This window comes from Notamacropus eugenii, chromosome 7 (assembly GCF_028372415.1).
Source record: "Notamacropus eugenii isolate mMacEug1 chromosome 7, mMacEug1.pri_v2, whole genome shotgun sequence".
Taxonomy (NCBI): domain Eukaryota; kingdom Metazoa; phylum Chordata; class Mammalia; order Diprotodontia; family Macropodidae; genus Notamacropus; species Notamacropus eugenii.
This window is the reverse complement of record NC_092878.1, coordinates 10167989-10182223: the sequence shown is the minus strand read 5'-3', so window position 1 is coordinate 10182223 and position 14235 is coordinate 10167989. Positions and strand designations below refer to the sequence as shown.

Below are 14235 nucleotides of genomic sequence, written 5' to 3'. Positions count from 1 at the left end.
TCTTCATGCAAAGGCTCAATGAACAGATTAAGTATGTCGTAGATGGAATTGTTTCAGGAATGGGTTGGCCTAGATGGTTGACTCTGAAATTCTCTGATATAGTCTTCTGCATGCCTAGAATAATCTCATCTTGTCTTTTGTCCTAGGACAAAGTCCCCAATCTTTTTTTAAAATAAGTTCCTTTTTCATTTCCTTGATGATGTCACTGGATGATGGAAGAGATTAATTCATTGTCAATACATTAAAGTTCTTGATTACTCTGGTAAAGAGGCACCATTAAGGTCCATTATCTGATGAAAATCTCAGGAAATGGAGATGGGGTAGCATAGCAGCTAGCTCTATTATGTGAATCTTTGAGATCAACTGAGTGGGTAACTGGAATAATCATACTCCTCTGCTTTCCATATTTTTGTATTCTGATCATATTCCAGTAGCAGGTTGACCAGGCAGGACCATTTTGCGTTCAGGTCAGCCTCCCGTGCTTTTTTCTCTATATTAGAACAGAGCTAATGAGGACATGAGACCCCCTGGCAACCAAGGAAAAGGACAGTTGTCCAACCTCAGGAAATGTTTGGAAGCCCATCAGCAGTGACGTGTTTGTGACTGCTTCTTTGCCCTAGGCTGCCCTTCATTTAGCTCTCTGTGGCCCAGATGTGCCAGCCTGTCGTTGCTCAAGAAGGGGTAGGACCCCAAGACAGAGGCAGGGATGTAGAACCAGAGAATGGTCAGACTGGGAGGAGGGGGGCTGGCTGTGCCATACTGAAGGCCAAACTCTTTCTAATCAGGGAATGGACTGCTTAGGGCTAGAAAAGATATAAAAGAGAAATAGGAAACCCAAAATGAAGAAGAAGACAGGGGATACAGTCAGAGAGGGGAAGAGAAGGTGGAGAAGAGGTGACAAACAGAAAATCTGCTTTAGCTTTTCTTATGTTGAGGGCCATTAATCAGTGTTTCTCAGTCACCAGTCGTTTTGTCTGTTTTTTTATTATCATTTTTTCAGTAACAAAAGACACAGAACAGAGCTCAATTTGATGTATTTCCAAAAAGTGCATTTTGCCCATCCTGCCACTTCTTGGAGTGTGGAGTTTTAGGGCAAGAGGAAGAGAAAATGAAATGGAAAGAATAATCTAAAAAAAATAAACAGCCTCTTTGAAAGAAAGATGATGGTAAGATTTTTAGGGTCCCAGTTGCCTAGGGGAGGGACAGGGCCTCTTTACTCCTGGGTACAGCCAGGAGAACAGTTTTCTGTACCCAGCCTAGAGGTCCCTGGTACTCATGACCATATATACACACACACACACATTTGTATATACATGTGTATGTATATGTGTGTGTGTGTGTGTATATATGTATAGTCAAAACTTGTTATCTCCTCATTCCCAGTCACTGGAAAAAGTCCTTACCAAGGTTGCCCCCACCCCTTCAACCCCCTTGTTCAGTTGGCCAGGTTGTCTTGAACATCCCCAAAACACAGGATTTTTAGCCCAAGGGATCATCATTTTGAGAATGAATCATGACTAAGTAGAGGCCAAGTCTCAAAGTGCTTACTTTCCCTCTGGCTCCCTGGAGCACAGGCCGGATCTGGGGTGGGGTAAGGTACCAGTGTATAGAATTCTGGGTTTCCTGAATGATCAGTAGGGTGACAGGATACTCAAGCTAACTGGTGATGGGAGACCATGAGATGGTATGATGGGTGCAGGAGTGCAAGGGGTGGGGTGCATTTGGCTGGTGTGAGGCTTTCTGGGACAGCAGTCTATGGGGTTTAACTACCAGCCACCCTGGAATGGCCTTCATTGGGCTGTTTCCCTATGTCCACCAGCCTTAGGATGGGAAAGCAAAGAGCACAGATAAATTCAGCCCATGTGCTCTCCCAGCTCCCTTGAGCCTGCATCACGGAGTCCCTGAGAAACAGGCAGTAAGGTAACAGGAAACTGGCCAGCACCAACATCATACCTTAGAGCGGGCAGCACTAGGAGACAGAAAGTCCCATAGAGTCTGGAGAACTTTCTTCTCTCCCATTGGCTAAGAGGTTTACTGCGTCACTTGGCTGGCCCTGTAGCTTTGGTGGAAGGAACACAGGTCCCATTCCTCTCTCCCCAGGGGTAGTTGACACCATGCGCAAGGGACAGAAGTAAGAGTCTAAGCCCTCAGAAGGTCTTTGCTTTCTCCTAGTTTTTCCAAACAGTAATTCCGCTTGGGTTTTGCAGGTATGTCCACAAGGGAAATTGGGAAGCCCTGAAGGAAGCAGCACATTCTGGGACGTGACTTTGTGTGTACTTGTGAATATGTCACAATGCTTTCCTCAGACCCAGAAAGGGGACTAATTCTTGGCTCTGAGAGGTTCTGTAGTTAGCTGCTCACTGCATGAGAATTCTTCTGGTATTGGGAAAGATCCCTCTCCAACCCAAATAGGACATCATCCTTTTTGGGTCTTTTGATCTCCAGCTTATCCTCTATCTGCCCTGCAGTACATCCACCCGCCCTGCCTTCTTTCCTGTACCCCTCACCTCCACCCCAATGGGTTCTCCACTGCTCACTGCCTGGGAGGGGTTTGACTGCTGGAGTTTGGGAACCAGAAGGAACTGATGGGAGGTGGTAGTTCAGACATAGTTGGCAGTGCCCTGGTGAGCATTGATCCTCTGCATGTGGCAGGAATGGCAGAGCAGATGTCCATCCAGGGGGAAGCAGCAGCAGCCCTCCTCATCACTCAGCTGCATTCGACAGTCCTGTGGAACAAGGGTACAGATCACACCTAATACAGGGCCACCCAGGGTATTCAGGGCCATGTGACTAGAGCTTCCAACCTCTCATTCCCCAATGAGATTGAATCTGCCGGGGCTTCCCCAGACATAACTGGGGCAATGCTTCAGCTGGACACCAGGTGTCGCTGCTACAGCAGAAATGTTGGGATAGGACCTCTCCCTGAAGCTGGAGTCCCCAATTGCCCCAGAAGGGATAGGGGCAGAAAAAAACAAAGGCGGAAGGCTGAGCTGCCAAGGTCTGAAGAGTGGTGGTGATGGGCTCCCCTAACTTCCCAAGCATCATGGAGGAGCAGGAACACAACTTGGGAGTCAGAAGACCTGAGCTCACATCCAAGCTGTGCTACTAACTGGCTACTGTGACCTGGGGGCAAGTGTCTTTCCCTATTTTCAAGGCTCAGTTTCCTTGTCTGTAAAATGGGGACTAAGTAATTACACTTCTCCTCCCTATCTCCTAGGTTTGTTGTGAGAGAAGTCTTTCAGGGTTTACAAGTATCATGTAAATGAGAGCGATTATCACCATCTCCTCCATGTGTCCAAGGCATCTCGCCTCTTTCTTGGCCTCACACTCACCTCACAGTGATAGCACTCAAAATGGTAATCTCGGTCCATGGATATCACCCTCACAATCTCCTCACAGCCCTGGAACAAGAGGCAAAAATCTCCAACTACATATACAGTGGATCTCACCCAGACTGAGGTCAGTCACATAAATACCCCCTGCCCTCACTGCCATTGGGAAGTGAAACATACCTTTAGGTGTCTACTGCAAACCCTCCTCCTCCTCCTCTCCCACAGCTAAGCTCCAGCTGGCACATTGCTGTGGCCCTACTTCAGTCTATAACCACATCTGGCATCATGAGATGGCATCCCTCTAGGAGCTAGGTGGCCTTCCCTCAGACAGTTCTGCCTTGCACATCAGAGGGTAGGAGGGAGCAGGGGAAGGATAAGAAAGAAGGAGGTTGGGCTTGATCAAAGAACGTGGCCTTAGCCTGCAGGGGAGCGACAGGAGATAACCCCTGCCCAGAGAATAGTAAGGGCTGATGGGCTCCAGTTTCTCTATGAGCTCTCTTGCTAATGACCTCAGTTCCTTTTCTGACACATTCCATCTAAGAATGAGTTCAAGGATGTTTTCCTACCAGCCCTCTTCCTGAATCTACTTAAATGTGGTCAGATCAAAGGTTCTGTGACATATTCCCTAATAAGGTAGGAGGAAAAGGGAGCGTTAAAACAAAGTTTCCAGGAAGGAAAACATTTATTTACAGTGATTGTTTTGTGCTTTTCAACGTGAAATGCAGAGCCACCCAGGAATCAGCCTGAAACATTTCTGATTCAACCACATGAGCACTTGCAGAAGGTGTCTTGTGGGAGGGGAAGGAGATAGACAGCCTAAGCAGCAGGTCACTCTTAAACATTGGCATCAGCATTATCACTTTGCTCCACATGAACCCAGACATACTGACCTCTGATGGGAGGATGGGCTGGCCACAAGCAGCACATTTTGGGGCATAATTTCTGGAATAGAAAAGGCAGAGACAAATTCAAATTGGGAGCGTATCTTGGACCTCAGAAAACCAGTCCTATCTCAGGCCCCAGTCCTGTCTCCCCCAGGCTCCCAGGTGGAACTCACTTGTGGTAGTCAGTGACACAGTACACCTGGTTGGAAAAGTCCACAGTGAAAGGTACGCCATCCAAACACTTGTTGCAGACAATGCAGCGGAAGCAGCCTGGGTGATAAGACTTCCCCATTGCCTGCAGGATCTGACTCAGTTGTGGGAGGAGGGGAAAGGAGTGTGATTAGTGTGGGTGTGAGCCCAGGGTTTAGTACCATTCCACCCGGACAGGCACCAACTGCCATCAGGCTACAGCCTTCTAACCCCAACCCAGATATCTTCTTTTGCCCTTCTGTTTGTTCCAAGAAGCATTTGTTAAGAGTTGGCACAGTCTTGCATACACAGACACAGACACAGACACACACACACAGAGTAAAGCACAGAGGAGGATTCAAGAGAAGAATTGTAGAATATTAAGCCTGAATGGGACCCTCATAAACCATCAGATTCAATTTCCTCATTTTATAAATGAAGAGACAGGCTTAGTTTTCTAAGTGACTTGTCCAAAGTCCCAGAAGTCTACTGATTCTCATTCTAGTGAGCTTTTCACTATACTGAAAGCAAAGATTCTTAAGCTTCTCCCATGAAAAGAGAACTATGTTAACGTATATTTGTGTCTTAGACCTCTACAAGATTGGTAATGTCAAGGAACAGAGAAAGGGCAAGGAACCTCCCCCAGGCACCCAGCATAGAGTAGGTGCTTAATAAAAGTCTGCTGAATGAATGACCTCAAAGAAGTTATAATTAAAGTTTTCACATATATATGTGAAAACCTACAGAACGTTAGGAAATAAAATACACATGATTATGTTGCAAAGACTCTGAAGTCACAGGAGTTAGGGAAGAAAGAGATCAGTGCGAGCTGGGGTTAAAGAAGGCTTTATGGAGGAAGGAAAGATGTGTCGGACACAAGGGCTGGGGGAAGAAAGAGAGACAAGGGGAAGATATTGCCGAGGAACATGAAAGATGAACACAGTGTACATGCAGAGTACTAGAAAAAGACGAGCCTAATGGGATGGACCAAATGGACATGTTGAAGAGCAGGGGGAGATAAAATCAGATAGGCAAAATCAGGTCATAACATGGAGGATTCTTGAGTGTCATGTAATAGGAAGCTATGACAGGCTTTGCAGAATTAGAGTGAAATAGGAATTACAGTTGTTAGAGCCAAAAAAGACCTCAGAGTCCCCTTCATGGGGACTCTTTAGTCTCCATTGCCTTTGATTCCATCTTGCCTCCTCTTAAAACATCCCACTAGTAACAGCTCTTCAGATGAATTTTCCTTACCTTCTCCAAGATCAAGTGACCACAGACGCAGCATTTTTCTGCTGCTTCCTGGAACCCTGAAAACTAGAAGGGTAGGAGGTGAGAGGGAGAAAGAGAAAAAGGCTGTCATTAAACTGAAAGTGATGTGACCACAAGGTGAAAAGGACTTCATGAAGAGGACCCCTTCCATGGGGAAAGAGGGAAGGATGCCAATGGGGGCCAATCTTAGGTACAATGAACTAAAAGAAAGCAGTCCTGACTCACCAAGTAATCCTCCTCACAGTAGACAGAGCCATTGACACTGTAGAAGGCTTTGCATCGAAGTGTCCTCCCTGGAGCCCAATGAGAACAGAGGTAAGGTCGACTGGGAATCTACTATACAATCCCAGCATCCTTCAGAATCCAAGAGGCCTCTAAGGCTACCACTGCAGAACAAGTTCCTCCCAGAAAACAGGTTATACGTTTCAGTCTTCTACTCCCTCCAACACAGCCCATACTCCATGTATTTCATGATGCAGTTTTTAGTCACCTTGCTAGACTCAAACTAAGCCACCCTACCCAACTCCTGAAGTAATAAAAATATCATTCTGTCCTCTCCTTCCATGAAATACCACCAGTCCTCACCTATATCCCCTAGAGGTAGCCAGGTGGCTCAGCTAAATAAATACAGCAAAAAGGGACTGAGTTCAAATCCAGCCTCAGACACTTACTAATTGTGTGACCCTTGGCAAATCACTTTACCTGTCTACCTCAGTGTCCTCACTGATGATCATAGGATCAAATAAGATAACGTTTGTAAAGTGCCCAGCACACAGCAGGCACTTAATAAATTCTTGTTCCCTTCCTTTGGTCAAGTACTAGACTCTTCTACAAACACTTTCTGAAATCTCTCCCAACCCTCAAATCAGGAAAGAAAAATTATCATCCTCACCACCACCACCATCTCCTTTTAAAAGTACCTACTGCACATTACACTGAGTTGGGAGTCGCATAAAAAGCATGACAAGAGACTTCTCATCTGCTTCTGTGAATAGCTTGAGCCTGTGCCCATCCCCTTAGCTTACTCCCTCTTAAGGCTGAACTCTGTTGGAGGATCTAGGGATACCGGAACCAGGACAAAATGCTTTGGCGGCAATGCAGGCTGTGCTTCCTAGGCTGTACTTTTGATCTCAGCAACCCCAACTTTCCCAAAGATCAGGGACAGCCCCAGGAGGCACCCTGAATGCTCTAATGATTTCCTTCAGCTCCATCAGTGCCCCACCAAGAAGTGCAAAGAGTCTCCTCGATCTTGAGGTTGGGGAACAGGAGACAGAGGGCTAGGGGAATCGAGGGGCTCCTATTTTCCACCTTTGCTATCTTCCCATTAGAGCTTTCATTCATAGCTCTGTTTGGGCAGTTTGTAAAAATAGATCTGAAAACTAAAGAGAAAAAGAGAAAGGGGAGTGGGTGTGGAGGCAAGAGTACAAGCTGAAAGTACAAAAGTCTGAAAAAGACAACTGAGAGTCAAATGGGGGAGGGAAGGGAGGAGAAGAAAGAGGAAAAAAAGAGAGGGAGTCAGAGCGTCAGACAGACAGAGATAGGAGATTAAAGGTTTAGCAAAGGAATCAGAATAGAAGACCAGCAGTGGAGGGGGTAGTGAGGGAGGGACAGGGGGAGTCAGTGCCGACAGGGAGCCCCTGCACAGCCTCCTGAGCTAACAGTGGGCATTCCTGTAGCGTGATGTCATCAGCTTGGCATGGCCCAGTGGCCTGCGCTCCAGAGAGGTGGCTGAACTCTGACCAGCCAAGAGAAAACCCCTCTCCCAGCTCCCCCACAGCTCCCCATTCCCTAGGCCCACCCCTCCTCCCCTTCCACATTCCTGTCTTTCACCGTCGCCCCAGGCAACTTGGCTGCCCAAGACTAAACCCCACCAAGCACAGGGCTGCAGGCCCGGACCCAAAGCTCAGAGCCCAGAGCCCAGAGCCTAGGCTATGCAGCAGAGAACACAACAGAGAAAGAGGGAGGGAGGGAGGGAAGTGGAGAAAAGAAGACAGACATGAGAAAGGAGGGAAAAGAAAAAAGGATGGCCAACTGAAAAGAGGGGGGAACAGATCAGTAGAGGAAGAAAGGGAAGGGGGAGCAGACTACCTGATGCAGTGAGAGAAGACAGAAAAGGAGAGGGAAAGAAAGAAAGACACACAGGCAAAGAAGGAAGATGGAAAACGAACTAGGTACTAGATACTTGGTAGGTGCCCAAAAGCTCTCCACTGAGAAGTTTAGTGATCAAGAGCTCTCCTGTTGCTCCACTTCTTGTCCTGCCTCAAACGCTGCCATCCTTCCCTCTGAGTCCTCTCTACCTGCCCCATCCATACTTGTTTAGGGGAGGGCTTCACTCACCACAAGAGCAGCAGACAAAGCACTGGGTGTGGTACAGACTGTCCAGGGCCTGGCAGGCATTGCTTTGCCCATAGATGCCCTTGTTACACTTTATACATGTGCCTGTGAGAAGGGAAAAGAGAAGAGGTCACCACCCCAGTAGCCTTCCTCCCTTGACCCTCAAATTTAACATACCCTTCTCCCCTTTCCTCTACCCTGTTGGGCATAGGGAAGAAGCAGAGGGTAGAAAATGGTCTTAGAGGCTTTTCCTTCTCAGGAAAGAAAGCAGAAAATCTTGTATATATGCTGAGAGAAAACAGAGCCAGCAGTCCTCCGACTGTTCACTCATTAAATACATCACTTGGGTTCTGACATGTCCAGCCCTGGCTAAGCTTCAGAAGAGACAGAGAATTCTTCAAGGTTATATAGTCTACTTGAGAAGGAAAGACCAACCCCCCAGCATGACTATATACAGTATATTAAGTCCTCACTGTAGGGCATAGACAAGATGGAGAATTCCTAGAATTCAGAAAGAATAGAGCAGAAGTAATCAGGGAAGGCTTCGGTGAGGATCTGGGGGCATGAGCAGTCTCACCCATCCGGGCCTCAGTTTCCTCATTTGCAAAATAACAAAATTGGAATCAGTCATGTCTAAGGTCCTTATGACTCTTAAGGTAGAATTTTTTTGGATAGGGAGGAGGCCAGGAAGGCCTGGAGACAGGAAGAAATAAGGAGCACAGTGAGACAAGTCTGTGTGGAGTGGAGAATGTGGAGGAAGATTAGGAAGTAGTAGAAAATATGGCTAGGTAGGTAGGATGGGGTGAAGTTTACAGACAGATGTCCCTGCCCTTTCCATTTTCTTTCTGGGGAAAGAAGGGGGCTGAATGGTGGCAGTTCTCCCAGGTATGGGAGAAATCTTACTCTACTTTTTCCTCCTCCATGTCCCCATCACCAAGCCAGGTCTAGGTAAAACCTGGGGCCCCCAGGTTCAGGGCCAGCCTCATGAAGAGATCAGATCTGAATGGGGCCTGGGCCTGCCCCTCCCCCTGTGGTGTGGCGCGCTCCTGCCCAAGCACAGCGCTGCGACCTGCAAGTTGAGGCCCATCCCAGCCCGAGCCCAGGGGCTTGGGAGCCTCGTGCTGCAGCTGCAGCATCTGATGGGCCTGGACCTGTTTTGCCTCCACCCTACAGCAGCTGGGCAAAGATACAGCTAGGGAAAAATGGGCCAGAACTAGCTAGTGGGGGTGAGGGGGGCACTTACACAGGGGTGATCATACAAGGAGTATAGAAGGGTGGGGGAAAAGATATTAGGAGGTCCTCAGTGGGGAAAGTAGATCTAGTGCCCAAGGTAGAGAGGTAGGAGCCTCAGCCTCAGGGGTCTGAATATAACCTCCCTGGCAGGGAAGATCCACACCAGGAGAGCCATGCCTCAAGGGGCCATGTGTCAGAACCACCTCACCAGGAAGCTGTGGAAATTATGGGAAAACAGGGAGTGCACTCAAGCATGTTCACCTCTCCTGTATCACTCTCCTAACCCACCACTACCCACACCCCAGTCCTTTCCAACTGATCATCTCCTTTCTGAATTCCTCCGTAGTTTTCTAGACATTAAAAGGTTTAAGGGCAAAGGCTGCTTCTGCCTAACATCCACCCTCCTTGGGCCCCAAAAGCAATGTTCCACGAGGCCCTGCCAGGTGATTTCTGCCTGTTTGCCTGCCCGTTGTATCTGCTCTTTTCACCAAAAAAGATCAACAATCAGATCCTCTGCTTTCCTCTTTCAGCCTCCGGCTTGGAGTGGGGGCTGGAGATGAATTCTGTTAATGCCCTCCAAGCCAGCCTTGGCTTCCTTATCCCTGGAAGCCTTCTCCTGAATATCCCCCCTCCTAGGTGGTAGAACCCTCGTAGTTCTAATCGGGGGAACAGGGGGCTTTGAATCAATGACAATTGAGGCAGGTGAGAAAGAGAGAAAACCTACATTCACAGAAGCTAGAATAAAACCTTCAACTAGAAAAATTGCTAGGGGACAAACCACCCAGTAGGTAAGAATGCAGGCAAATCATATGCAAATTCAAGGATTCAGCATCTGAATGTGATCTCTGCGCCTGGGTCTCCCAAGACTAGGCATTTGATTGCCTGGACTAACATTTTCTAATAGCATCCTCAAGGCACATATTTTCTTAGCAATTGACAAGCTCCTAGACGTCAGGTTCCACTCTACTGGGGTCCCCCCTCAGCTAGGCAAACGATAGTCTTCAATCAATAGGTATTTGCTAGATTAAACTGAAGAGGAAAAATCTTGAAGGAGACTAATGAGGTCCCCTAAGCCTCTAGTTAGGAAGTGTAGGGGCTCAGGCTCAGCGCTAGGGATGGGAAGACTGTAGGGGGATAGTCGAGGGCTTCTGGCCTTTAGGACCAGCTGCAAATATCGACCAGTACCAGGGTCACTGAGGAGCTGGCTGTAGCTAGCAGTCCCTCCAGGTCACTACCTCAGTGATGATAATGTACGTGTCTTAGGCATCATCTCTCTGTGATTCTCTGCTCCAGCCCTGACCTTTGGAAGGTGGGGACAGATTGAGAGAGGGGGGAGTGTGTATGAAGCTGGCACTGCCAGGTCTACTTACTAGTAAATGCTTGAAGTCTGAAAGCAGGCTAGTCGGGGTGGGGCAGGCACCTGGGTCCCCGTTCCCGCCCCAAGGCACTCCCTCCAACTTCACTGGCTCCATTTCCCCGACGGGCCGCAAGGCGTGTGCGGAGGAAGGCACCCCCCTCCCAATCCGCCCCGCCTTGCGGGCACCTGGAGCGGGCCGGGCAGGAGCCAGCACGCAGCCTGCCCTCCCCACCCCCCACCACCCCTGCATTCCCCGCATTCCTGCGGGCGGAGACTGGGGATGGGGTGGGGGCAAGGCGGGCAGGCGCCTGCTCGGGCACTGCCGGGAAAAGGGGAACCAGGATGGGGGGGTGCTGTCTATCCCACCCATACCCTGTTACCCTGAAGCACCTCCAGCGGCCGAAAAAGAATCAGAACTGTGATCGCTTGGGGAGGGGAGTGGGGGTGAAGTGGGACTGACTGGATGACTTGGATACCTGGAGACCTATAGAATTGGGATATTGTGGTCCATCAGAAACTGGACTAAGTGGGTCCACCGCCTGTCTCCAGCTGAAATCCGTGGCGGGCCTGTCACCCTCCGCTGTGCCCGCCCTAGGGCACCTCATCCCTCCAGCCCCAGTCCACCCTTCCCCGTCCTCACTCACCGAAGTAGTCCTCCTTAGACTCAAGTTCCCGGGCCCGACCCCGGCCTGCCTCTAGTGGGAAGGGGCCAGGCGGCTCTTCAGGGCCCGACGACTCCGGCCCGGGGGCTTCCCCGTGGGCGCCTGCTTCGCGCCCTCCGGTTCCCACAGCTAGCCGCAGCAATGCTGCCAGCTCCTCTGGGTAGCGGACGCCAGCCGCGCAGTCCCCGTAGCCGGTCACAGAATGTCGTCCAGGCTGCGCCCCTCGCCTCTCTAAGGGCCCAGTAGCTCCCATCCCAGCCCCGGCGAGGGCCCCGGGACTGCCCAGGGCCGGTGGGTACGAATGACGGCTCTCTTGAAAGCCGAAACCCGTGGGCCGGTGAGCGCAAAGACGGTCTAGGGCAGCATGGAGGTCGGGATAGGCAGAGGGGACACCTCCCGGGGGAAAGCCTGCGGAAGCTCCGGCGAAGGGAGGGCCAAAGGGGCACGGCCCACTGGGGAGGGGGCTCCCGTGGCGTTGGTCGTAGCCCATGCTGATGCCACTGGTTCTGTTGCTGCAGGGCCGGCTGCCTCCAGCCCCGCAGCTCCCCGCCCCGTCCAGGAGCAGACTGCCCCGGGGGCTAGACGGCTTGCTGGCATCGCTTGCGGAGCTGCTGGCGAAGCTGGAACGCGGGCTTAAGGCGGGGGCCAAAGTCTCCAGGCGCAGGTCGGGGAGCAGCGATTGGGACAGAGGCAAGGCCCGGGGCTGGGGGGCCCCGCCGGGATAGGTAACTTCGTAGCGCGGCGCCTCAAAGGAGTAACGTCGGATTCGCTCAGCCTCCAAGGGGCCCTGCTCGCGGGCTGCTTCCAGGGGTTCATCCTCAGCCTCTCCAATAGTCCCCCGGGTCCCAGGCTTCCTGGGGCCCCCGGACCCGTTCAATCTCCCCTTTCCAGAAGCAGGGGTCCCATCAGGCCCTGACCGGCTCGACTCCCCCTTTCTGCGGCCAAACTTGGCGCTGCCGGAGTCGGAGAGTTTCAGCTTTTCCAGCAGGCGGCTGGCTTTCTCTCCCAGTCGCTCCATGCCCTCGGGTCCGGGGCCTCGAGCCCCCTCCCTGCCCCGGCCCCCGGCTATGTAGGGGCTGCTCCCCCTCTCCCTGGCCACAGGAATCTAGACCCCTGGGGGCACTGGACGGGCACGGGGGCACAGCGGTCGGCCCGGGTGCCCGGCGCCTAGGAACCCACAGCATCCCCTAGGGAGAGGGGTACAGCTCCCCCACCCATCAGTGAGTACATGGAGTTGGGGGGACCTAAGGCTGCAGCTGCTCCATCCACCAGTCTGTCCGTTCATCAGTCTGCGGGTTGGCCCTGCCTCCCCCGGCTCCCGGATCCCTTTGGCCCCCGCCCCCCTAGCTGCCCCCCCCCCCAGCTTCCACACTTCAGCACCGACTCCAACTTCTCTCCCAAACTTTTGTCTGCTCAGCCGGACCTACTTTCATAGGAGGGCGGAGCGCGGTGTGCCCGTAGGAAGGGAAAGAGGTGGGGGCATCAGCGCAGGAATCTTTGGTTCACCCTTTCCGAGGGAGGGAGACCGGGGCTAACTCTCTCTTCTGGACACAGTGCGGTCTTTGATAATGGACACAGGAGAGCTGGAACCATTAAGGAGTCGTTCCCGCACCGCCTTAGACGCAGTCAGCGAATAGTTTACGGGGCCAGGGGGAGGACTCTTTGTCCGCAGTTGGAATGTGCGGAAGGGCACGGTGGAATCCAAGGATAAGGAGTGAGAGGTGCTAGAGAGGCACGTCCTGCGCAAACATGGTCACTTTGTTCCCAGCGCGGAGACGTAGATAGATGGAAAAACAGAGAGAGCCGGACAGACAGACAGACAGAAACAGTGAAGGAGGGAAGCAGAAGTAGAAGAGCTGTCAGATACAAAGAGGGAGGAATAAGGCAGGAGCCAGATGGGAAGGAAGGAAATGGGAGTCTGCCCTAGGGGAGGAAAAGGGCCAGGTGAGGCAGAGCCAGGCGCAGAAACGGGAATACAGATCTGTGGAAGCGGAGGAGTGAGGCAGTGTGGAGGGAGAAGCGGCCCTGAGCCGCAGAAGCGGGCTGCCTCACCTGTGTGTCAAGAGCAGAGCACGTAGCCTCTTTCGAGGCCGGATTCTGCATCTGTGAAATGATGGGGCTGGGCTAGATCATGTGGAAGGTGCTTCCTTCCAGCTCTAAATCTGTGATCCTGTGATGACCAGGAAAGAGAGGGAAGGGAAAGGAAACTTGGACCTAGAGGGTCACATATATGTATATATGTGTGTATATAAGTATGTATACATATCAGAAAAAACAGATTGGGGGAGAGGGAATGAAGGAAAGGAGCAAAAGGGGAGAGAGCTTAGAGAAACAGGAGGCAGAGATGAAGATGAGGCAGCGAGACAAACACCACCTGGTGTTTAGAAATGGAATTTCTCAAGCCAATTTCAGGTGTTTGGTGTGTCAGGAAAGGGCAGTCAGGGACAGATAGCCCAGGGCAGATGGGAGGTAGAGAAAGAATAAATAACTGAGACAGAGGAGACACCACATTGGTAGGCTTGAGAGTGAGGGGAAAAAGGAATAGTGACCAAGGCTGAATATACCTAACTGGATATTAGTCAGTAGTTTCTTCCAGATTGATTTTTGTCTAAATGAGCATACTAGAAGCTGGAGGAAGGGACAGGTAGGGAATGATTTATTTGCAGTAAATATTAAATGACTATGCAAATTATACATAGGTAGCTGGATGCTATTCCTGTGTCAACATTTTGGACACTTTTTATTACACAGTAAGTAGCCCTAGGGAATGGGGAAGGAAACTTGTCTGATAATTTCCTTTTTAGGAAATTAATTTTTTATAGCCTAATCATACCTAATGACCTGTCTCCTTCTTTCTGTAGTCTCTTGTTAAGCAGACCTCCTGGTTCCTTGGTCAGGCTTTGGGATCTCTCCCTGAGCTTGATAATTCTCTGATACCAGAAAGTGGTGATCAGAAATGGTGTGAGACATTG

General features: G+C 50.7%; 1 protein-coding gene across 1 annotated transcript; it reads right to left on the bottom strand.

The window, feature by feature from the left end:
• Nucleotides 1-965: 965 nt before the first annotated feature.
• On the bottom strand, nucleotides 966-12549 carry AJUBA (ajuba LIM protein). The gene is made up of 8 exons (XM_072624588.1): nucleotides 11246-12549; nucleotides 8015-8116; nucleotides 5903-5970; nucleotides 5660-5722; nucleotides 4390-4520; nucleotides 4223-4274; nucleotides 3333-3401; nucleotides 966-2726 (listed from the first exon to the last, which is right to left on the bottom strand). Exons 1-8 carry the CDS (start codon nucleotides 12279-12281, stop codon nucleotides 2601-2603), a joined length of 1647 nt encoding a protein of 548 aa, XP_072480689.1. The 5' UTR covers nucleotides 12282-12549; the 3' UTR covers nucleotides 966-2600.
• Nucleotides 12550-14235: the final 1686 nt, after the last annotated feature.